Below are 23694 nucleotides of genomic sequence, written 5' to 3' on the forward strand. Positions count from 1 at the left end.
TGGTTTTACTTTGGTGGTGACAGTTTCCGAGAGTTGATTTTTGATGAACTTGATGGTTTGGAGGAGTGGTGGTCAGGACTCCCACTGGATGCCTTTCCATGTAAACTTCTCTGTTTTTCTCACCAATGAACTGGAGTATAGATTTGGCCCCGCCCCTTTCTAATATCATTGTGTTTGGGTGAAATATCTCAATGCCAACAGCTGCCCTACCCTGGCAGGCTACTCCCAGCTGGCTCCCATTGTCCATCCAGGTTTATAAACAAACGCTCCAGACTTTGACCCTGATAAACACGCACTTCCTTCAGATTGTGTCCTCAGAGCCAGGAGGGGACCCTTGGAGTCCTGTGTTTGTGTCTTGTGCATACTCTTCTTTTATCCAGGATGGGGTTCACGTGTGGTTCCTCTACTTCTCTGACCCCATGTTAGGTACCAAATAGATTCTGTCATCACAAGACACAGAGCATCTGACGCCCTTCCAAAGCTTGTCCTGTTTGGCTCTGGCCTGCACTTTCTGATAGTTCTTCATGACTCATCTTTCAGATCTCCATCACGGCTAACCATTCTCCTCAGAGGATGACTCATGTCCAGTTATCCCATTGGGAAAGCAATAGTTGGACTAATGGCATTTCCCTCTATGACACAGAGCTCACTGTGTAAGTCTAGATGTGTGTCTTTCCTTCTGACTGGTCAGAAGGCAGGATTTACATCAAATCCATTTCCAAAAAAGCCATTCTTGGAAGTCAGAGCAGCCTGTGTGCCCAGTCAGCGGGCTGTGGGTGGGGCTGTTAGTAGACACTTCCCAGACCACTCCACCTGCTTCCTTTAGCAGGAATTGGGGAGGCCATTCTGGTGTTGTGTTCAGACTTGTGCCTTCCCATCAAAGGTCCTCTTCAGCCTGTTTCTGTATCTCCAAAACACTTCTGTCCACACAGCTTGTGGGGTTCATTGATATATGCTGTTCCTCTAGATGTCAGGCTCTCAAAACCTGACATCGACCTCATGTTGTGTCACATGCCTAAATGTAGGAGTTGTGAAAAATTTGGCAACAATGAATACTTTCTTCATGCATAATGACAAAATTCATAATCCAACGTGCGATGGTATCTGTAGCAGTGTTTGCCTGTTCCATATCATAAAACTTCACCACTGCCTTGGTTCTCCACCCATGGCACATGGCATATGCACTAGGAGGCATTGTGTGTGCACTGGGCATTGTGTGCACACTAGGCATTATGTGTGCTGTTGTGCCACAAAACACCAACGAGTGACACCTGAGACACTTGGCTCAGATTTAACATTACTATATGGACTACAGTGACTTTCCTAGGCATACAAAGTTTCAGTTCTTATAGAAATAATGATATGGTAAAAAGACCTTTAATGATTATATATATCCTTATAGGAGATAACCTTTAAATATATATTTATATTTAATATGTTTATATCCTTATATATTTATATATCCTTATAAGATATACACACATATTTATATAATATTAATTGGTAATTTATTTAAAATTAATTAATTAATTAATTATTTAATCATTAATTTAAAATTAATTAATTATTTTTTGGAGATATGGTCTAACTATGTAGCCTTGGCTGTCCTGGAGCTTGCTATGTAGGTCAGATTGGCCCCAGACTCACAGAGATTCACCTGCCTCTCCCCCCAAAGCACCTGGATTAAAGATATATGCCACCATGCTTTGTAAAATAGACTTTTAACATTTTCTTGCCACCATTCCTCGGTGTAAAAGAGTCAACATTAGTGTGTCTTTGAATTGGATTGTGTCAGAGTAGTTGATTTTGAAAATTTCTGTTTCAGTTGTTGGCTTGAGTTTCATTAAAAAAGTAGTTAAATGAATTTTGTCTTTGAAGAAAATAACATAAAATAGTTCTAAACACGCGTCTGCTGTTGTGTGCTATGTTTTTATGCAAAGCAGTGTTTTCACACCGAGTATCACAGAATCAAAATATTGAGCCGGGGTGCCTCACCTTCAATACCAGCTCCTAGGAGACAAAGGCAGGAAGATTTTTGTGAGCTTGAGACCAACCTGAACAACATAGTGAGTTCCAGGCCAGCCAGGGCTAAAAGCAAGACCCTGTTCAAACAGATAGACAGGAAATAGACAAACATATCTATTGTTAAAAACACTGAATCCAACACACTTCATGCCTATAGTAACAAATATTCAGCCAAAGTTTTTTGAAATTTTAGTGTGTGTGTGTGTGTGTGTGTGTGTGTGTGTGTTAGGGGGAGGTGGTGTGTGTACACACATAGTGTATATACATACATGTGGTGGCCAGAGGATAGTCTTGGGTGTGTTTCGAGGCATAGTCCACCTTTCAGGGGGTACAATATGATCCCTTACTAGCCTGAAGCCTGCTAAGTAGGTTAGACTGGCTGGTTCACAAGCCCCATGGATCTACCTGTCTCTGCCTTCTCAGTGCTGGCATTGTAAGCAAACACCTCCATGCCTGGCTTAACAGTTATTTATACAAAAATAAGTGTCAATTTCTTTATGGTGCAAATTTGCTTTATTTTAATGAATGATAGTTACATGTATACCAAAGAATTGTCTAACAATGAGTTTCTTTATGATTTATTATCAGTAAGCCTGCTTTATGTTGACCTGTATACCTATTTTATATGTCTATATAACCTGTTACATAAAAATTCCCCAGGGACAAAGAGATTGTAAAGGGAAGAAGCTTGAGAAGGCCCACCCCAGGCCCAGGCAGAGGGTGGTAAGTGGTTTCTGTAATGGGTCAGAGAGAAAACAATTTTGGCTTTTTGGATCATATAGTCTTGGTCACACAGCACACTCATGCTGCTGTTATAACATAAAAGCTGCCATGGGCGATCAGTAAACTAATTAATGTATCTGTATTCCAATAAAACTTTATTTATAAGATCAGGCAGAGGGCCATATTTGGTCTCTGGGAAAAGGTTTTACATTCCTACTATCCAAGAGAGTGGTGAGCACATTTTTGCCCAGTGCTGTCTTCCTAGCATTCAGTCTAAGGCTTGGAACTGCTCATTCTTCCCCCAGTGCACCGACCTGGCCCTTCCTATAGCTGGAGTATGGATTCAAAGAAGCTGACATGGTGAGACTTCAACGCTGTCAGCTTTCTTCCTCATAGGGCTTAACAAGCTTAATCCATCACCCTCTGACTGCATGTGAAATCACTCTATGCACCCATTCCTTTGAATTAGAGTGGGTGATTTTGATGTTCATGACCCGTTGACACAGTGCGAAGGTTCATTCCTCATTTAGATAGTCTCTAAGTTCTTGGAAGATGGACTTCTGTGGATCATATTTTAGAGTTGGACAACAAAGTCACAGACCTTAACACTGCTTCTCCAGAGGTCAGGTCTAGGTCAAACACCTCATGAGTAGGGGGTCTTAACATTTGGGGAGCTGTGTGGAGTCATGGGGAGCCTAGCAAGGATAATCTGCAAGAACTACCCCTCCCCATTTTATTTTATTAATGTCAGTATCTAACTATATGTCTCAGGCTAGCCTTGAACTCTTGATATTTCTGTTTTGGTCTCTTGAAGGCTGGGATTTGAGGTTTACACCACTATGCTTGATGGAAAAGGTTTTTGAGGAGGCTCAGTGCCCATGAACAAGGTTGGCAGACGATGGCCTGCATGATCAGTGTTGTCACCCACGTGACTTTGTAGAAGGCTGCCAAGACCTTTTGTGACCTCTAAAGCAGGAACATCAAATACGGCCCTAGCTGATCCTTCCCTTAACTTTGAGTCTTCAGGCCAGACTGATCTCTTCAGCCTTAGCACAGGGTGGTCTTGTTAATGATTACTACTCTGCGGATTGACATGTGGGAGAAAAATGAACCACGATGCTCATGGCTGCTTCTGCCACAGGTACAGACCTCATCATAACCATTCTCTTTTACTGTCCATCACCAGAGCCCTCCACCACCATCAGTACCACATTTCCATAATTACCACCATTACTACTTTCTCCATTCCCTTCACCATCTCTGTCAGCACCATCACCACTTCCACCACCTACTCCTTTACTTTCTGCCATGCCCACTGAATCAATACTACCACCAGTAACTCTGTAATGGTCTCCATTCTTGGGGTGGTTTGAATAGGAATGGCCTACACAGGCTCATATATTTGGATGCTTAAGGAGTAGCATTAGGAGGTGTGGCCTTGTTGTAGGAAGTGTGTCACTGGGGGTGGGCTTTTGGGTTTCAAATGCTCAAGTCAGGCCCAGTGTCTCTTTCTCTCTCTTCCTGTTGCCTGTGGATCCAGATATAGAACTCTCAGTTGCCTATCCAGCACCATGTCTGCCTGCATGCCACTATCCTTCTCTCCATGGTAATAATAGACTAAACCTCTGAACTGTAAGACAATCCTCAATTAAATGTTTTCCTTTATGAGTTACCTTGGTTACTATGTCTCTTCATAGCAATAAAATACTGACTAGAACAACTCTCATCTCTCTTTATCCACTTCACTAATATTGTGGCTTAAAACTGAAGTGACGCCCATAGGCTCATGTGTTTGAACACTTGATTCTCAGCTGATAGCACCATTTTAGAGGACTATAAAACCTCTAGGAAGTAGATCCTTGCTGGAGGAAGTAGGTCATTAGGGTGAGACTTGAGGTTTTATAGCATGGACCTACTTCCTGTCCAGTCTCTGCTTCCTGACTGGAGAACACTATGTAGCCCTATTCCTCACACTTGACCCATCATGCCTTTCCTGACGTGATAGACTGCATCCCTTTTGTCCTGTAAGCCAAAGTAAACCCTTCCTCCTTTAAGTTGCTTCTTGTGGGGTGTATTTAATAAAGGATAATCACACTAAATCCAAAGACCGAAAGAAGTTAAAGAGGAAAGATCGTGTGTGTGTGTGTGTGTGTGTGTGTGTGTGTGTGTGTGTGTGTGTAAAACATATTGTCCTGCGAATGGGAGGAAGAATAGATTTTATGGATGGACTGGGGACAAGTGGGGATGGGAACAGGAGGGATCAGTTCGGGGAGGGAGAGATGGAAGGAGAAAGTACAGGGAGAGACTACTGGAATAGGCAGCACTTTAGGGGGTGATATAGAAACCTAGTGCAGTGGGAACTTGGGAATGAGGAGGGTGACCCTAGTGAGGACTCAAACACAACGATAAAAATAAACAAAGAAAAAAGTTAATGAAGTGATACCTAATGGTAATTTGCTATACTCTAGATCTGAGAGGAACCCAGACACCATCAGAGAGGCCTCCTCTAGTAGTTGATGGGAGCAGGTGAAGAGACCCACAGCCAAACACCAGGTGGAACTTGGGGAACCACACAGAAGAGGAAGTAAGGAAGGATTGTAGGAGCCATAGGGGTCAAGGACACTAGAACACAGCCATAGAATCAACTAAACGGGGTTCATCTGTGTTCACCAAGACTGAATTAGCAACCATGGAGCCTGCATGGGTCTGCACTAGGCCCTCTGCATACACGCTTTGGTTGTTTAGTTTGGAATTCTTGTGGGACTCCTAGCAGTGGGAGTGGGGCTGTCTTTGACTCTTCTGCCTGCTTACAGGACCGGTTTCCTCCTACTGGGTTGCCTCGTCCAGCCTTGATATGAGGGTTTGTGCCTGGTCTTACTGTATTTTCTTATGCCACATTCAGTTGATATCATTGGGAAGCCTTCTCTTTTCTGAAGGGAAATGGAGGAGCAGTGGATAGAGGGGAAAGGAGAGGTGGGGGCAGGTGGGAGAAGAGGAGGGAGGGGAGGCTGCCGTTAGGATGTATTGTCTGAGAGAAGAATTTTTTTTAAAGAGAGAGAAATGTGAAAGTGACTAATACAAGTGTCATTATCAATGACACAGTCACCACCACACCATCCATGATCACTTAGGCTCAGTGCCTTGACGTGTAGAAAGGCAGTATATCCTGGTTGAAGTATGTGGTAGAGGAGACTGGTTCACTAATGACATCCAAGAAGCCAATGGGATATGTTCCCATATTTTCGTCTAGGGAACATCCCTGATGACCTAACTTCCTTCTCCTAGGCTTCGCTCCTCAAGATTCCATCATCCTCACTGGGGCCACAACTTTTAGCACATGCTCTTTAGGGGACGTTGAAGACCTAAATATAACATTCTGTTTTAGTATATGTGCTGCCGAAGTGAGCACAACATTCTGTTTTGATCAATAATTAGTGTGTGTGTGTGTGTGTGTGTGTGTGTGTGTGTGTGTGTGTGTTGACCTCTGAGGACAACTTGTGGGAGTTGTTTGTTTCTCTCCTTCTGCCAAGTGGGTCTTGACAATTAGTCATTAGACTCTATGTGAATGCCTCTGCCCACTGAGTCATCTCTCTGGCTCATAAAAAAGCAAATGAAACAAACAAATTCTGTGTGCATGGACGTGAGGGCAGGTGTAAGTGTGTGTCACAGAACACATACAGAGGTCAGAGGACCACTCTCAGCATTCTCTTCTCTCTTGCCATATTTGAACTCAAGTCACTAGGCTTGCGTAGCAGGTACATTATCTGTTGCACCATCTCGCCAGCCCTGAGTGATAATATCCTGGCTCTGATTACCAAGAGCTCATGGTCATCTCCCAACACCAAATGAATGTAGCCAATCTGCAAGAGTCCATGCAGTATCTACAGTTCCTGTATTGCTCCAAAGAAGTTTCTTCTGAGACTGAAGGAAAGCTTCTGAGCCTTTAAGAATAAAAGCTGAGCTGGAAGACATAGTGTCACAGGTCAGGCATTCTTGTTTCATAATTGTGATGGTTGATGTTAATTACCAGCTTGGCTGGATCTTGAGTCAGTCATGAGACAAACCTCTGGGCCCACCTGTGGGGGATTATCTATGTGAGTATAACCTTTGGAGATTCCTTCGAATTCTTCTGTTAATTGAAGTGGGTCTACCCGCCCATTGTGAGAGGGATCATTCCCTGGGCAGAGGTCCAGGTCTGTATGCAGACAGAAAGCCAGCCGAGTAAGCATTCATTGCTTTGTTCTTGATCGTGGATGTAATATACCCAGCTGCTTTAACCCCCTGCTGCCCTGGCTTCCTCTTGATGACAGAGCGTACCCTTGAACTGTGAGCCAAAATAAACACTTTCTCCCTGAAGTTGTTTTTGTTAGATTTTCTAAAATCACAGCAAATGGAAAAGAAACTAAGACAGAAAGGAAGAGTCGGACTCATGTACGATAGAAACCCAGCATGGAAAACACTAAATCTCATAGTTCCAGGTCTAGCATCTCAGGCTCAAGGCAGAAGGATGTGAAATCCAATGGGTTTAGGGAGCCTGTTCCCCATGGCTTGTCTGATTGCAGTCTCAATGGCATCTCTCTTGATCTGGCTCTATGTCTGCACTTCTGGCATATTTAATTTTTGGGAATCCCCATTAAAGATTCACCTTCATTCTCCCAGATTCATAGACTACCTCTCAGGGGATGCCTTCATGGACTCCAAACCTACCATGCTATCTAACTTTCCAGACTTTCCTTTGACATTTTAGTAGAAGCCTGTGACCCCACAATTGTTATAGCTCCATACCTGAAAACCAACCTCATATGAATGATACCCAGGTATAAGGCTGGCTTCAGAAGCAGCCAGACTACCTTAGATTGTGAACTCAGTGGCCTCTGAGTGCCTGACCAGTCAAACTCAGGGAAGGAGATCCCAATCCTGTGGAAATGATTCCATTGTCAGTCCTGTGAGAGTAGGGTGTTCTGGGGTTCTCTTCTCAAACAAGTCTGTGGACCTTAGATGGGTAGTGTCTTGCTGATTTCTGAGATGACCTAAAGGCATCTTTCCTGTCGTCCTGTTGTAAAGAATTTGACTTATTTTTAATGCACCAATTTAAAGGCTCACAACTAAGACCTTTCCTTGAGTCTCAAAAGGTTGTGTGTCTTTGAGCCTGTGTAAAGGAAGAACAACAGGGAAAACCCACAGCAAAGCTAGTTTGTTCAGCTCATGCTGTGTGGGAAGTAGAGCGTGTGTGGTGGGGGATTGGAGTCCCAGTATCACCTTCAACTGCACACTTATAATGACATCCCACTATGCCGGACTCCCTATAACACCACAGGTTGATAAAAAAAATTAGCACATGACCTTTGGGAGGCATTCTAAGGTCCAAATTATAAACTCTCTCACTTACTCATTTAGAGCACTGTCACCATGACCACCAGTGTTATTCCCATTTCCTTCTTCTTGTCTACCAACACCGCAAATATTGTTACCACTACCACCACCACCATTATTACTACTATCTCCACCACCATCAACGCCTCACTTTCCCCTTTACCATCCAAACTATTGGCACCATTACTACTCTTGTCAAGACCAACATTGCCAAGAGCGTCACCATTACAATGACCCTCCCTACCATAACCACTCTCATCTTCCCACTTATTATAAATATGATGGTCACTATCACCACTTCCACCACCTTCATTCATCATTATTATTGCTGCCTCCATTACCACCACTACCACCACCACCACCACCACTACTACCACACCACATCATAGTCGTTGTCAGTCAGTAGTACTATTAACTCCCTTATTCCTCTGTCACTATCATAATTATACTTACCATTACTATCTGGCCATCATTGTCTTTATTATCTTTCCTTCATTTTCACTGGCATTACCACCATCATTTTTATTCCTATAGAAACACCTTCACTCTTATCAGACCCACCATCATCTCATCTCAACTGCCATCACTGTCACCAACCCAACCACTAACTCCCGTACCTTCTTTACTCTCATTACAATAACCTCCACATCTACCACCACCACCCTCACCACCACCACCACATCACCACCACCTCCAACAAAAACAACAACAACAACACCATCACTACTATCACCCTCACCATTACTACCATTATTACCACCACCATAATCAACATTACCACTACCATCCTTCTCCTTACCATCATCACCTTTCTCTTTCCTACCACAACTATCAGCATACATGTCGCCTTCACCATTCTCACCACCCTGTTCATCACCTCCTCCTCTTCAGTGACAACCACTGCTGTACTCATCACCATCTTGGCTACATGGTTGTGACTATGGTCCAGTGTTGATAACGACCATCACCCTGGAACCCAAGACTTACCTTTCCCACATAGTGGGGCAGCGACTCATTTTTCTCTTCATCTATGTGCATTTGATTCCAAATCCAGTCTCTCTTTTGGCGCTGGTGGACAGGCAGCATGTTGGGGCCTGCCATCGCTGCCACTGCCAGCAGGCCCAAGAAGGTGCCCAAAGCAGTGGCCAGCTCTGTGAGCCTCTGCATCCTTCTTGGAGGAGCTGATCTGGGGAAAGAGGATAGACACAATCAGGGCACAGTGGCCACTGTCCTATGGAGCAAGTGGCTCACTCTACATTCCAACATTCCTTTGTCTCTCTCCTTCTTTATCTGTTGATCAGCTGACACCAGCAGAGTGATATGCTGATCTAAGTAGAGAAGGCAAACCCAGAAACGATTTCTCCTTATACCCACATAGGATGACATTAAAGCAGATGTGGGGGTATGAGGTCCCAAGGAACCTGGGAAGGATACCCAGAATACTGATGTTCAAGCTCCCAAAGCACCATGGGGGCACTCAGAATATCACCATTTTGCAGATGAGGGAACTAAGGCACAGAGAGGTTAACTCCAGCTGAGAATGAAGCCCCAGCATCTGACCACAGCCAGTCAGTCACCTCCAGGGAGTGCTCATCATTGGCCTGGCTCTGTTCCAAGTGCTTTAGACACACGGTCTCATTTTCTCTACCTTCCAGCCTCCAAGGCTGGTGTAGTGGTGACCCTCATTTCACAAATGAACTGAGACACAGAGACACTTAGTAACACCCCCAAATCACCAGACTGTAAGGAACTGGGCCAAGGCTTGGACTAAGTCTGTGTGCCTCAAAATTCCAGCTCTTTCCTGACGTCTTCCACAGCTTCTCTGAGGTAGATTTAGTGGCTCCCCTAAACATCTCCAGCCTGAAGTCTCCTTTGGTATTGCTGTTGCTTTAGGAAGGCTCCTATGAAATCTCAAATATCTTTTTTAAAATATATTATTTATCTGTATGTGTTCCACAGAGCCTGGGAGGGGGCCCTGGATCCCCTGAAGCTGGGATTACAGATGGTTGTGAGCCACCATGTTGGTGCTAGGACTTGAACCTAGTTCCTCTGCAAGAGCAGCCAGTGCTCTCCGCCCTTGAGCCACTCCTCCAGTCCCAATCCCAAATACCTTAATCTTGAGGTTAGCTCCTCACTCTAAAACCTTTGGGTGATGGCTGGCCTATTGGAAGGGACTTGGGAGACTGGGGTACACAGGGCTGACTTCACAATTTGTTGGTTCAGTGTAAAGCAGAGTGTGGGTTTCCTTTTTGTTTTTTAATAGAAAATTTGAAGTAGAGATGAAAGAATTTTTTTTATTCTTTTTTTCAGAGCTGGGGACCGAACCCAGGGCCTTGTGCTTGCTAGGCAAGTGCTCTACCACTGAGCTAAATCCCCAACCCCGAGATGAAAGAATTTTAAACTACACAGGAACTACACAGGCTCTACACTCTGGAAGGCAGCTATAGGCTCAAATGGGCATCACTCAGAGATCAAGTTCTGCCTCTTATTTAAGTTTTAAGCGCAGAAAATTTCCAGTGCCTCATGGTGAGAGAGGCCTCGATGTCATCATCCCTATAGCTTCTCATCCCTGACCACCCCTGCCACCCACCCAGGGCCCCTGTCACTGACCTACTGTTCCTGGGATGGTATGGGGAATCGGTACAGGTGCCTGGAGAGAGATGAGGGACTTCAAGGAGCTGGAAGGGATAGCCTCCTGCCCTGCTATTGAGGGAAGGGGTGGGCCCTGCATATCACAGGACTTTCCTAAACTCTAGTAACATTGTCTCCAGACCATTGGTGCCACACTGGCCTCAGTAAGGGTTGGGCTGTCTGCGCTAATCTTAGCACCCATGGTTCCTTGTCTTTCAGTTCCTCTGAGTCTGTCCTAGAAGGAAGTGGACCCCAGTGTTCTAGAATGTTCCCCTAACCCCAATACAGGTGCTATGTGCCTAAGGGAGGTTCTGTATCCTCAGGTAATCATTGAAAAAGGGGTCTGCCTAGAAAATGCCAGGGGCTCTAGGAGTAAGATGCCAGGCAGGAGAACACAGTGACCAAACAGTGGAAAAGGGTAGTGGAAGCTGAAGGCCTGTTAGGAATCTGGTCCTGAGTCAGGGAAGTGACGCTTGACTTCACCTTGCAGGCTATGTGAGTCATTTCCTGCTTTCCTCGGGGAAGAACTGCCAGGCTTGGGTTTTTCTGTTCCCCTCAAGTAAGAAGTGACTAGGAAATAGAAACATGATACAGTAGGAAGTGAAACAGAAGATTGGAAAGAGTTCTCAGGCCTGGGGTGTAAGCAGAGGGCAGGAACCTAAACACTGCACTGCTAGGGGTGAGTACCTCCTGGATGTAGGATTCTTCTAGGCAGTAAGGCAGGCACAGCTGTGAGTCAGGAAGACCTGTCCTGGAGCTGTTCCCCTTCCTGTCCCCTACCCCCCGGCCCCACACTGGGACCAATAGGAAGATAAGAAAGTGGGGATTCCATTGGGAGAAGTACCTGTGAGGAGGAAGTGGTTAGCAGAGACTGGGAGGCCACGGGTGGCCTTTCTGAGGTGGTTTTCTTGTATTTTGTAGCACTGGGGGGTGTAACCAAGGGCCTCATGTGTGCTAGACAAGGGCTCTATCACTGAGTGAACTCCCAGCCCTGTCAAGAAAACTATTTAAGACCTGAGTGTAAGAGGGCCAGAAGAAGGAAGAGAATTTCAGCATGTAGCACTGGGAGGAATGACGCCCCAATGAAGAAGAGCAGTTACCACGTCTGAGGAAATGACGAAGTCTCCTGGGCCAGATGGAAATGAGCAGAAGGGCCAAGGCATTGGAGAGAGGTTATGTCAGTGTGACAAGTGAATGATGTCCTCCTCCAAATACCCATATCCTATACACTAGAACCTGAAAGTCACCTTACAAAGGGACTCTTGGGGGATATGCTTAAACAGAGTATCTTGCTTGAGATGGGGAATTGATCTTGGAATACCCAGGATAATCCCCAGGTCTTTTGAAGACAGAGGGAGAAGGATCAGGATCAAAAATCAGTATCAGGATCAAAGATGGCACTTATTGGTGGGTAGGCCAGTAATCTCAGCTACTTACGTGGCTGTGGCAGAGCTGTCTCAAGATCAAGGCCTTCCTCGGCTACAGGCTGAGTTCAAAGTCAGTCTAGGCAATCAATCTAGGGGGTTGGAGATTTAGCTCAGTGGTAGAGCGCTTGCCTAGGAAGCGCAAGGCCCTGGGTTCGGTCCCCAGCTCCAAAAAAAAAAAAAAAAAAGAACAACAACAAAAAAAAAAGGCAATCAATCTAGGGGAATTCTGTGTCACAAATAAGGATATAGCTCTGTGGGTAGACTGCTTGCCCAGTGTGTACAAAGCCTGAGTTTAATCTCCAGCACCAAGTAAATATATGGCGGCACATGCCCATAATCCCAGCATCTGGAAGGTAGAGGACCAGAAGTTCAAAGGTCACCCTCAGTTGCATAGGAAGCTGGAGACCAGCCTAGGACACTTGCTTCAAAAAAAAAAAAGAAAAACTGAAATAAAAGGAAGTGTGGAGAGAGGGCTCTGAATGTGGTTCTATAGTAAGGCACTTGTCTTGAATATGTGAAGGCCTGGATTCTGGCACCATAAAAAGATGTAGTGAGATGAGGCTGGGGTGCTGAGAGACTACCAGCTAAGGGGTGTAATGGCTGCAGGAGCTGAGAGAGGTCTGGCCATGGGTTCCTTCTGAGGCCTGTAGAGGGGTTACAACTCCAGCTTTATCCCTCTGAGAACCATTCCAGACTCCTGGCTTTCAGAATTGTAAGGCAATACATAAATAAACACGTGTGGCTTTAAGCCCTCAGATCTGTGGTAGCTTGTCACCATCATGGAGGATTATGGTCTGCTTACTGCGCTTGTTCCTGAAGCATGAGCATGCATGCACTTAAGCGGTGCGTGCCTATGATCCCGGGACTTGGGAGGCACAGGTGGAATGACTGTCAGAAACTTGAGGTCCGTGCGAGCTATATCACAATATCTGGTCTCCAAAGAGCAATAACAATATTTTCAGAGAGTTTCTGTAGGTCATTCTTTTTTCTTTCTCCTAGGCACTCTTCCTTGCCCTTACCACCTCTGCAATGAATCACAAAGCTTCTTCTAGGACTACTAGTCTTAGCCTTGGCCTCTGGCTGGGTTTGGCTAAAAATGTCCAGCTGGTGCTCTGGTGATGGGAGGAGAGAAGTGGGCCACTCCCTCCCTGTTCCTCTGGTCTCTCTTTCCCTTTGTGGTTGCAGCCTACAACATGCCAGATCCTAGTGGGCACCCTCAGTGGGATTTTGTCTCTGGGTTCTGCAAATGTTTCTCTTTTGCCCCTTCAGGCCTAGAGTGATAATAACTTTCCCCCATTGCTAATCTCTGGGTGCCTCCATATGTAGCTTGGTCCCTGCCTTACCACCTCCAGCCCTCACTGGAAGCTCCTTCAAAGAGCCCACATTGGACATTGAGTTCCCTCAGGGGACTCTGTGTGACACACAGAGCAAACACAATTTCTTTACGGGACCTGTTGGAATGAGAGATGAGAGAAGGGTTCCGAGGGCCAACGATAGCCACTGGCTATATGAGGAAATTATTCTTATATTAGGCTTCAATGAATCAGAGTTCACCAGTGCACAGGGGACACTAGCCTGTTGACCTTTGGCTGGCCACATAGAATTATCAAAGATGCAGAGCTGACCTTCTACTCTATGTCCAACAGAGGTCTTGTTGTGAACCCTGAAAAGAAAACCTCTAACCCACGAGGTTACCTGCAACTTCTCAACCTCTACTAGGAATGCCTTTTGCTCTCACTGTGTCCTTTACAGCAGGGGACAGGGAGATCTGTTCACTCTGACTTCTTGTCAGTCAGCTGTTGGTGAGGAGGGAGGGCCATAGAGTACAGGCCCGTGGGAGGTGGGATCTTGTGAGGCTGGACCCTATGGTGTAGAGTAGGCTGGCCTCCCTCAGCATATTATCTGATTTAAACCTTGCTATAGCTTTGAGGCAATTACCAATAGTCCCCCTTCTGCAGTTGAGGAGGAGAAGGCTCTGTGGGAGCTCAGACTGGAACAGCTTGTCTTGCATCACATCTCTCTCTCTGGCAATACTTGTCATAATAAGAGTTCTCAGTGCGTGGCTTTCATAGATATCACTTCATTTAAATCTCACACTCTCCCTAGCACGTTTAGGATGTAGAAATTCTCATTCCCATTTTGCAGATGAGGAAGTCTAGAGATTGCCCAGCGCACAATCTGCCCTCTTCTAAATTTTGATTTTCTACATACAGTCTCAGAGGGATCCAGGGGGGTCTTTCCATTCCCATAGCCACACTTACTATTACCTTTAATGTTAGAAATTCAGCAGAGAGGAAGGGTTTTGTGGGATAGCCATTGTCCTTTCTTCCTGTGTAGGGGTGGGAGCTATGATGGCTGTGGTCTCTCTGGAAGCTGAATCTCCTGAACGTTTAGCCACTGCCCAGGTAATGCTGTCTCTATCCTCTTATTTTCCCTAGCAGAGTCTCATCTCTCTTGGCCTTTCTTACTAGCTTCAAAAGGCTTAGAATGTCTCTGTTTGGAATCAGGGCACCAAAGATATCTGAACGGCGTGAGGACCTGTGTAATGACGTGCTGAGCATCTCTGTTGAGTAGCTGGGAACTTGTGTGAACACAGCAGCCAGGGCACAGTGCATAGTGGCTCAGATGTGGGTGTGGGACACTCAGGGGTTGCCCGTATCCCTTGCCAGCCAGGAGCTGTGACAATGCCCTACCTCTGAGGACATGCTCATGTGTTGAGAGAAAAAGTCCAAGTGGATGACAGGGCTTGCTAGGGTTAGTCAGTCTAAGAATGCCACGTAGATTCTGATTTTGAAGACAAAGAATACCCTAATGTTGAGCATACACAGAGCTTGGGGCAGTGGGTATTTGTGTCTCTGAGAACCTGAATATGGCTGAACTCAACTATGCCCTGGAAGGTAAGGATCTTGGAGGCTCTTGGAGTCTGCATCTCGGGAGGCTATGGATCAAGATATCAGAAATGAGATACCTAGGCCAGATTCTGGGGACTGAGTTAGACAGGGCAGGGCCTCATGGCTGTATCTATTGCTCTCTGGGTTCCCTTTGAGGCTCCAAGTATAGTCCTAGCTAAGAGACCTTAATTCCAGGACCTCCTATTTCCAGAGGGCTCGATCACACCACTTTCCTGAAGGAAGCCAGGAGAGGACAAGATTACACAGTCACTTGCACACTAGTACCTATCTTATATAGGCCTTTGTACCTGTGGACCCAGGATGGAAACTACATCATATAAAAAGAACTTCAATGTGTGCTGGGAGGAAAGGATTTGAGAAGCTGTGAGAGGGTGTGTGGGTGTGGGTGGGGTAGTTTGGGGGACAGAACTGGCAAGCAGCCTGAGTCCCAGGAGGGAACTACGTTTTTGTTTTTGTTTTTCTCATTCACCTACTGTGGGACAAACAAGTAAAGTCTCCCTTCCCTTTGACTTTATAGCCCATCCGTCCCTGTCCATAGCACAGCCTCAAAGACCCTAGGAGATGGGTTCAGCCTTGAGTTCTATAGATTGCTGGCAGAAGGAGGGCTTTGGGTCCAGCAGAAGTGGGGAGGGGTGTGGAGTAGCTGCAGTGTCTCTGGGGCTCCCTGGGACTAGGTTCTGGCTTTGTAACTGAACAGATGTAGGAAATTTGGCTCTAGCTAGAGCCCCTCAGCGGGGTATAAGGCCAGTGTTTTGGGTTTGTCCGCCCCTGACCACAGGCATATGATCAGGGCCTAGTTAGATTTTAGCTGCCAGGTCCTGCCAGTTTGAGGAGGCTATTCACTATCCTGGAGGGTTCCAGGGTGAGTAAATGATCTGTCTATCTGTCTGTCCATCTGTCCGTCCACCTACCAACCTCCCTCCCTCTATCTCCCCAGGGCCTCATATCCTAGGAGCTGGTATGAGTGACCAGTGGCTCTGTATATAGACACATTCCCACAGCAATTCCACAGAGCTGACTCCCTTATGTCCTGTACAGGGCCCTCTCCTCTATCTACCCTACAGCCTTCAGTGAGGACTTGGGGCTGGATCTAATGGCTAAGTGGAACCCCAGGGAGGGCCTCTGAGGATGGAATGCTCAGCCCTACCCCAGTCCCCTGCAGACTGTGGACTCCAGCTGGAGGTCTGGGTCAGGGATGAAGGTCAGGGCGGTGGGTGGAGATGGCTCAGAACACATAGCGGGTGTGCCTGTGTTCCGTGGCTTTGGAGCCTGAGCTCTGTGTGTGGCCCTGGGCAGTCTCAGCCTGCCTACCCTACACTTTGAGCCTCAGCTAGGATAGGACTTGGATCTAAAGGTACACGCACCCCCATTCCTCTAGTGATTCCTACCTCCTCCTCTTGAGCCTCCATGTTTGCAACTGGGTTTTGTCAGTGTGGACGTTGGAAGGGCGAAGCCCATCAGCTATGAGCTGACCCCTTGGGGGCTTTCTCCTTTCTTGTAGCTCAATTTAGCATGGAGACCTGTTCCTAGAGGTTCCAGACCTGCTCCTTCCTTGGGACCGTTTCCTGGTTTGGCTTGAGGCTTTGTTCCTTTCTGAATCTCCCTTGTCTAAGCTCTTCTTGCAGCCTTTCACCTCTCCAGCATGAAGCCACGCTCCTGAGCCAGCCAGCAGACTGTCAGCCCCTCCAATTCTTCTATCTTCTACCTTCCTACCTCCTTTCCAGACATGAGGCATCCTAAAGGTTTCTAGAATGCACAGTGATTGTCCTATACCCAGATTGCTGGAGTGTCCTTCCTAGTTTTACTCTCTGAGTGAGTGCAGCACCAGGCCACCTCCTCCATGAAGTCTTCTAGTTGCCATCAACTCCCAGCCCAGCCTCTGCTTCTTAGCCTGAGCATCTTCTTCCCAGAAACATTCTGGCTCCAACTTTGTACGTCATCCTAGTGTTTGGGTACATAACCTCAAGGTAGATCTGGAGTCTGGTGGTGTAGAATCCCTCTGTGACTCAGTCTCCTATTCTGAAACTGCTTCTGGTTCTCTTTTACTCACAGGATTTAACCATGTATATTTGCAGACAGCACCTTGGGTGGTCAAAGCAAATGAAACCTGTGGTTTAACTGAAAAAAAAAAAAAACACCTCTTGCTTATTCTCAAATACCACCTCTAACTGCTGTCATATTGCTAGATTCCATTAAAACTTGATCTTTTAGGACAACAAAATAATTTTCCCTACAGGTCTTCAGAGAGAACACACATATCCCTGAGCTGTGAGTCTCTTAAGGTAAGGCTGCCAAAATAGAACTCATAGGCTGTTGCTGCTTACCTCTTCCCATACCCATGGCAGACATCACTAATCAATCACACTGTTAAAATACAACTTTTGAGATAGAGACTTCCAATAGGACCAGATCTTGTCTGCAATTTCACTGATTTATGGTGAGTCTTTGAGTGCTAGGTCATAAACTAGCTCTCTGTCTCCTATGGGGAGGCTCAAGCATCAGATAGAGGACTCCCACCCTAGGGAGTCTTTTGGCCTCCTCTGAGCATCCTCACTTGGGCTGGGTTGGTGAAGCAATTGTGGGGCATCAGAACAAGATCCATATGTTTGTCTGTTTGAACCTGACCTATGGCTCATGTGCTCTGTGGTCTGCGTTTTGCTCTATCTGGGCTTCAGTGGCTGCATCTGTAATAAAGGCAACAAACACTGAATCCCTGGAGAGGAGGTCTAGAAGATGTGACACCCCACTCTACACAGACAGCGCTCCCAAGTATGCGGGTGTCTTGACCTCTACCTACCCGTCCTCTCAGGTCTAGAGCTGTGCCTTCCACTGGCTGCCTCACATCTGACCTAATTTCCTGGTCTTGCCTTAGGCTCATCTCCTATTTCCCTGATCCTCTCCAGGGGTAAATGTTATTCATCACTATCTGTTCACCCCTGATCTCCATTTCTTCCTGCTAGCCTGCACATCTGCCAGGTTGTTCCTGAGTGGATTTAAGAGTCATCCTCTGACACAGAGAGATGGGAGACCAAGGCTGAGTTTGTGAGAGCTGTGCAAGTCTTCCTGGAATTCCAGGTCCCTATTCTTCCTTCAAGAAGTTCTCTGTCATTTCTCCTCTCAATGCCAACAGGGTTATGATGGATTTTTTTGTATTTCCCCAATAACAGTAGAATCAGTCTCAGGACAGTTCCTGCCTAAGTTATATATGATTGTCTATTCTCTAAATTCCAATACAGAGTATGGCTATGCGGTCAGCCTATCCCCTCCCCTTCTCACTCTATACTACTATGTGCTACTACGTGACCCCATGTCTGGCTAGCCTCTCTGGATCCCAAAGGTCCCATCAGCCATGTGGGTATTATTCACATCAACTGAGGGAGTGCCAGCAAGGTGATAGAAGCAACTAGAAAGGTCCACTCAGCCAAGGGTTGAGATTTTTGCTGGGATGGTGGCTAGTGTTTGCTGTCTCTGAGGTTCTCGTGCAACTGTGACTCATTTAACTTTGGGAGAAAAAGTGTGGCCCTTCGGGCTTCCTGTTCCATGTCCGGTTCTTGTTTAGCTGCACAATGGCCCGGCTGAGACTAAGGGGTGAGCAGGTTAACCCCTTCAAGCTCCCGGGAACTTCTTCCAGTTGCTTACTCTGAAAGTTAGAATTTGAAGGGCTGCCCTGGGCCCCTTGGCGTCACCTGGTACTCTCCGGTCCACAGATGGCTGGGCTTCGGGTCAGATGCAGGGGAGTTTTGTGACTTTCTTGCCCACCAGAGGACAGTTAATTGTTCTGGGTTGTCAAAATCCTCCCTGAGACTCGGCATTCCGCCACACTCGAGAGAACCTAGAGCCTACCAGTTTCTCAGACCCTTCAAGCTTCCTACCTTGAACCCGTCACCTGTTATTAGTGTCTTGCCTGCCTGCCACATTCCTCCAGGGGTAGCTAATGAACATGGATGCCCAGAGGAGCTTGCAGCAGGGGTAGCTAAGTATATGACCTCTTACTTCAGCTCCTCCTTTCACATGCTGGGTGCCACCCCCTAACAGGGGACTTGTGCCTGTGCTTTGGGGTTCCAAATCTTTGTGGTAGTCACACCCACCTATTGCTATGGGGCAGTGGGTAAACCCATTCAGGATTCCCTGGTTATCTATCTGCCTCTCATTATGATTTAAGCCCAGAGCTGAAGGTGTATATCACAAGCAAGGACTGAAGATGCTTTCTCAGTTTTATGGTCTAGGAGCCAGAGATCTCGTGTAACCACAGGTTCCAGAAAGAGCCTGTTCGTGGAGGATTAGATCTAAGGTCCAATCGTCATCCTGACTCAATTTTCACACCGACGCTCCTCCAGATCGAGGTTGCTTTCTCTGAGTACAGAGAGACCCTATTTCTACCTCCTTGGGACTGGATTGGTAAATGCAGGAGCCATTGTTTTATTGGAGTATTCTTTCTGCATGAACCATCTCCACTGTTCACCACAGATTGTGAATAGAATTGCACCCAAAAATGTCCTCTCCTAATGAAGGTTTGGAGACCTTAGGTTACAGTCCCAAGGCCACACGGAAATGAGTAGGCTGGGATCAGTGCCGAGGGTCACCGTCTCTAAGCTGGGCTTTTGGCTCAGAGATCCTTGTCTCCAGGGCCAGAGACTTTACTGAGCTGCATGGCCACAGGGATTCTTGAGCTCTAGGCTCTGAGTATCTGCTGTTGGGGGAGAAACTACAGGCTTCCTTCCTGTCTGCAGCCACAAAAACACAAATCCCTGAGAGTCTAGGGGAGATGAGGGAAGAGGGTTCATAAGTGGGACCCCAAGTGCCCAGAGCTGAACCTCAGAATGCCCATCTTGAAGGTGGGGGACATTGACAGAGGGAACAAGTACCTGTTTCAGCTCCCCAAATTCTATTCTAGTTCGTTGAGGAGTTGTGGGTAGGGATAATGGGGGTGGGGAGGAGGTAAGTCAGACCCTGGTAAATCTACTCTTTTAGCCCTGGGCCAGCCTGTCCTTTGGGCAGAAGGCAGAGCTAACCCTGATAGATAGGGAAGGGAAGCACAAAGCTGTTATTTGGCCGTTCCACATAAAGCAGATTCCACTCAAATCCAAGGTCCAGACTCCAGTCTGTCCTAGCATGCTGAGGGACAGTGGAAGTCCTCTCCTCTTTGAGCCTGCTAGCCACAGAAACTTCGGGTGACTGGAGTTTCACTGAGTAAGACAGTCTACTTATAAGGCTGATGAGCCTTTCATCAGCTCCGAGATGGCCATTTGCGTCCTTGCACACTAAGAGATATACATTCCTTACCCCTACTCTGGCCCCAGCAGAGACTCAGTCTCCGGAGAGGCAGTCGTCCCTTGGGAGTCTACAATGCCCATCCCATATGGGGGAGCCAGGATGCTCCCAGTTTTAGCCCCTATGGGACAGGAGTAGAGAGAGGTTTGTGAGCCTCACTTACCTTGTCCGTGAGCTGAAGACTCTCCTCTTCAGTCTGTCGAGGGCTGAGCTTTGTGTAGAGCTCTGTTGATTGCCTCAGGAGGGGAGAGGGGAGCCACACCCAGGCTGGGAGGGAGGCAGGTTTTCCAACTGGCTCTGGCCCACTTCCCCTCGGGATGGTTTCCTGTTATTGTTCCTTTGTGAGCTGCCTTGCAGATAGGCAAGCCCTATGGTGGGGCGGCCTCAGCCTGGTTAGCCTGGCCCCGTGGATGCCTCGGACCTGCCTGGATATTCAACTCATACCTCAAGTCCAGGTCTCATCTGAGGAGCTGTGAGCCTAGGGCTGGCTGTGGGGACCCTAGGCGTTTGCCAGATCGTTCAACCATACCTGGAAGGCAGGTGTCATATCCCCCACTTTACAGTTCAGAAAGCAGAGGCTTACTGGGTTGATTCTCAGCTCGACAGAATAACCAAGACAGAAACCCAGCTACCTCAGCTTCTCCACAGAGCTGACTTTCCATGAGGACTCTGCAGTATGGTGGAATGAAAGGGGGCTGTGGCAGTCTCAGGAGTGAGATACCTGAGAAACGGGACAGACAGTCACTTCCAGCACCAGAGTGCCTGTCAGCTTCTTCCAGCCAGGGTAGTATGGGTTTCAGTTACAAGGTAGCACCAGCTGTTGGTGGGCACATCTCACTTTACAAATACTGGGTGATTTAGTTTTACTTCTCATGTAATCATGGGTCAGCCAGAGATCAGTCTCCTCATCTGTATAATGGGGATAGTCCTAGGGTTGAATCATCAAAAGAAAGAAGAGCTAATAAGACAGCAAAGCAAAAGGTGGACTCGAGTCCCTCAGAATCAAGAGATTGGTGAGAAGAGGTCAAGATTCTCTTCATTCATTATGTGATGGGCTAGTAAAAATTTCAGGCTACTCGCTCAGACTGAATGACTTGGGATATATAGGGCAGGCCCCCTGAGTGTACCCTTTGGCAAATTGCCTGGGTTTCTTCATGCATAAAAGTTTGGGAAGTCCTCAACTTGTCCTGCTTTTCAGTGAGGCAAAGAGAGACATAGGAGAGCAGATTTTTCCAGGCATCGGCACCTTCATGGAGAAAACATGGGCAGGGTTGGGGGATTGGGAAGAGAGGGTTTTCTGCTTGGTGTAGGGGGTATTGGGGATGCCCATTAGGCACCCAAGTAGAAGCATTGGGCTTGGTGAGTGGGGATGGGTTTCTTATCCAAAGAGGAGCCATGTTGGTCCACCGCAGTAGACCAGCTTGCAGGGAGAGAGGGCTCATCCTCAGAAGTTTATGGATCGGTTACGGGAGGGCTCTGTAATAAAGGGGTTGTGGAAACTAATGAGGTCAGGAGGGAGGCCAGCTGGTTTTGCCTGGGTAAGGGTGTGACTAGGAGAGTTCCAGACACTGACTGTAGCAGGTTAAACCAAACTGATCAGAGGGGATAGTCAGGGTGAAGGGGTGGGGGAGCATCAAGGCAGCAAAGTCCATGTAGTCAATCAGTCCCTCCAGGCCCTCTGAGAAGGAACTGGAACCGAGGCCCGGGACAGAGTCTAAATTATGTTGGAATGTTATCGTACTGAGACTGTGTGAGGACAGATGATGACATCAAAGTAAGAAGGGTGGCCAGGGAACTGTTGCTGGGGCTGTTCTGAGCTCTGAGTGGGATCCACAACATCCAACCACTGTGTGGTGTGTGTGCTTCCAGGATCTGTTCTGTTCCCTGCCCAGTATAGACTGCTCCCCCGTGAGAGCTGCCTGTCCTGGTGGTCTGTGTACTGGACAGATGGACACTGGTCTGTCAGGGTAGCACTTTCCACTGGGTCTCAACTCAGCGCTGGCAGGCTGCCAGGGGTGGGACTGTCCTACCTTCAACGCAAGCTCCTTTTGTACTCTAGCCCTGGTGGATATTTCTGCCCTGAAAACAGCCATCGTTGTTGTCTGTAAACAATAAACAACGGGCAGGCAAGCCTTGAATGTGTCCTGGACTCCAGGGATGGCAGTGGAGGTCTACATAGCAGAAGTTCAGTCCCAAAAGGCTAGGCTAGTGCTTCTAAGATCCCCTTTGGGTCCAATGCCTGATTCCACCCACTTCCTGATCCCTCCCCCACTCCAAGCCCATTGGAGGAGGGCACATGCTCAGGGAGTGGCACAGAACATTCAGGAGGCTTCCAGGAGGACAGGAAACATGATAGTCTGCCAGAGCAGATTAGACACATGCTGCAGGAGGAAGTGGTATGAGGGGCCAGGGGATGCTCACCTAGCCTGGCCAAGAAGGGAGTCCTGTGCGAGGAGCTGCAGGTCACGAGACTGGGAGACCCTGGGGCTAGATCCTGTTTGTGTGTCCTAGACCAGCCTATTGGCTTCTCTAGCTGCTCTCCTCACCTGTGAAATGACCTTCAGGGCACACTTTTCAGGACTAGGAGGAAGTCATGGAGACACTGGAAATCATTAACACAAGCAAGGCATACTGAACATGCGCTTCATATGTGTGTGATCTCTGGGGCAGGAAGGATGCCTCAGTGGCTAAGAGCATCAGTTGCTCTTCCAGAGGACCTTGTTTCTGCTCCTAGTACCCTTATGGCCACTAAGAGCTGTCCGAAACTCTAGTTCCAGAGGATTGACTGCCATCTTCTGGCTTCCTCCTGAACTGCAAGTCTATGGTGCAAAATATCCCTACGCATGAAATAAAACATGAGGCGTGATCCTCAAGCCTCAGAATCACTAGGGAGTTGGAAATGTAGATTCCTTGCCCTCACCTGAGGTGGGTGGAGACAGAGTGCCTGGAGATGGAACCCCAACATCTACGGTCTGGCAGCCCCTTAGGCCTTGTAGCTGAGCACTCACATGGAGGCCCACAGCCACACACACACACACACACACACACACACACACACACACACACCCACCCCACACGCACGCACGCACACACACACACACACGCGTGCGCGCGCGCACACACGCACGAACGCACGCACACACACGCACACACACACGCACACATGCACACGCGCACACGCACACGTATGCACACACACATGCACACGCGCGCACACACACGCACACACGCACGCACGCACACACACGTACACGTACACGCACATACACATTACACACACACATCACGCACACACACATTACACACACATTACACACACATGCACACACACA

At 47.4% G+C, this 23694-nt stretch overlaps 1 protein-coding gene across 2 annotated transcripts in view; it reads right to left on the bottom strand.

Moving 5' to 3' along the window:
• The window catches only part of Cdh5 (cadherin 5), a 39077-nt gene extending 18498 nt beyond the window's left edge, over window positions 1–20579 (bottom strand). Inside the window, exons 1-2 of one of the 2 annotated variants that reach the window (XM_087594401.1) lie at window positions 20526–20579; window positions 9109–9307 (exon numbers count right to left, since the gene is read on the bottom strand). In XM_087594401.1, coding sequence (XP_087450527.1) covers window positions 9109–9288 — 180 coding nt within the window. In that variant the 5' untranslated portion in view covers window positions 9289–9307; window positions 20526–20579. 2 annotated transcript variants of the gene reach the window in all.
• Between the last annotated feature and the right edge of the window lie 3115 nt (window positions 20580–23694).

The sequence above is a fragment of the Rattus norvegicus genome, chromosome 19 (assembly GCF_021556685.1).
Source record: "Rattus norvegicus strain SHRSP/BbbUtx chromosome 19, alternate assembly SHRSP_T2T, whole genome shotgun sequence".
Classification (NCBI taxonomy): Eukaryota; Metazoa; Chordata; class Mammalia; order Rodentia; family Muridae; genus Rattus; species Rattus norvegicus.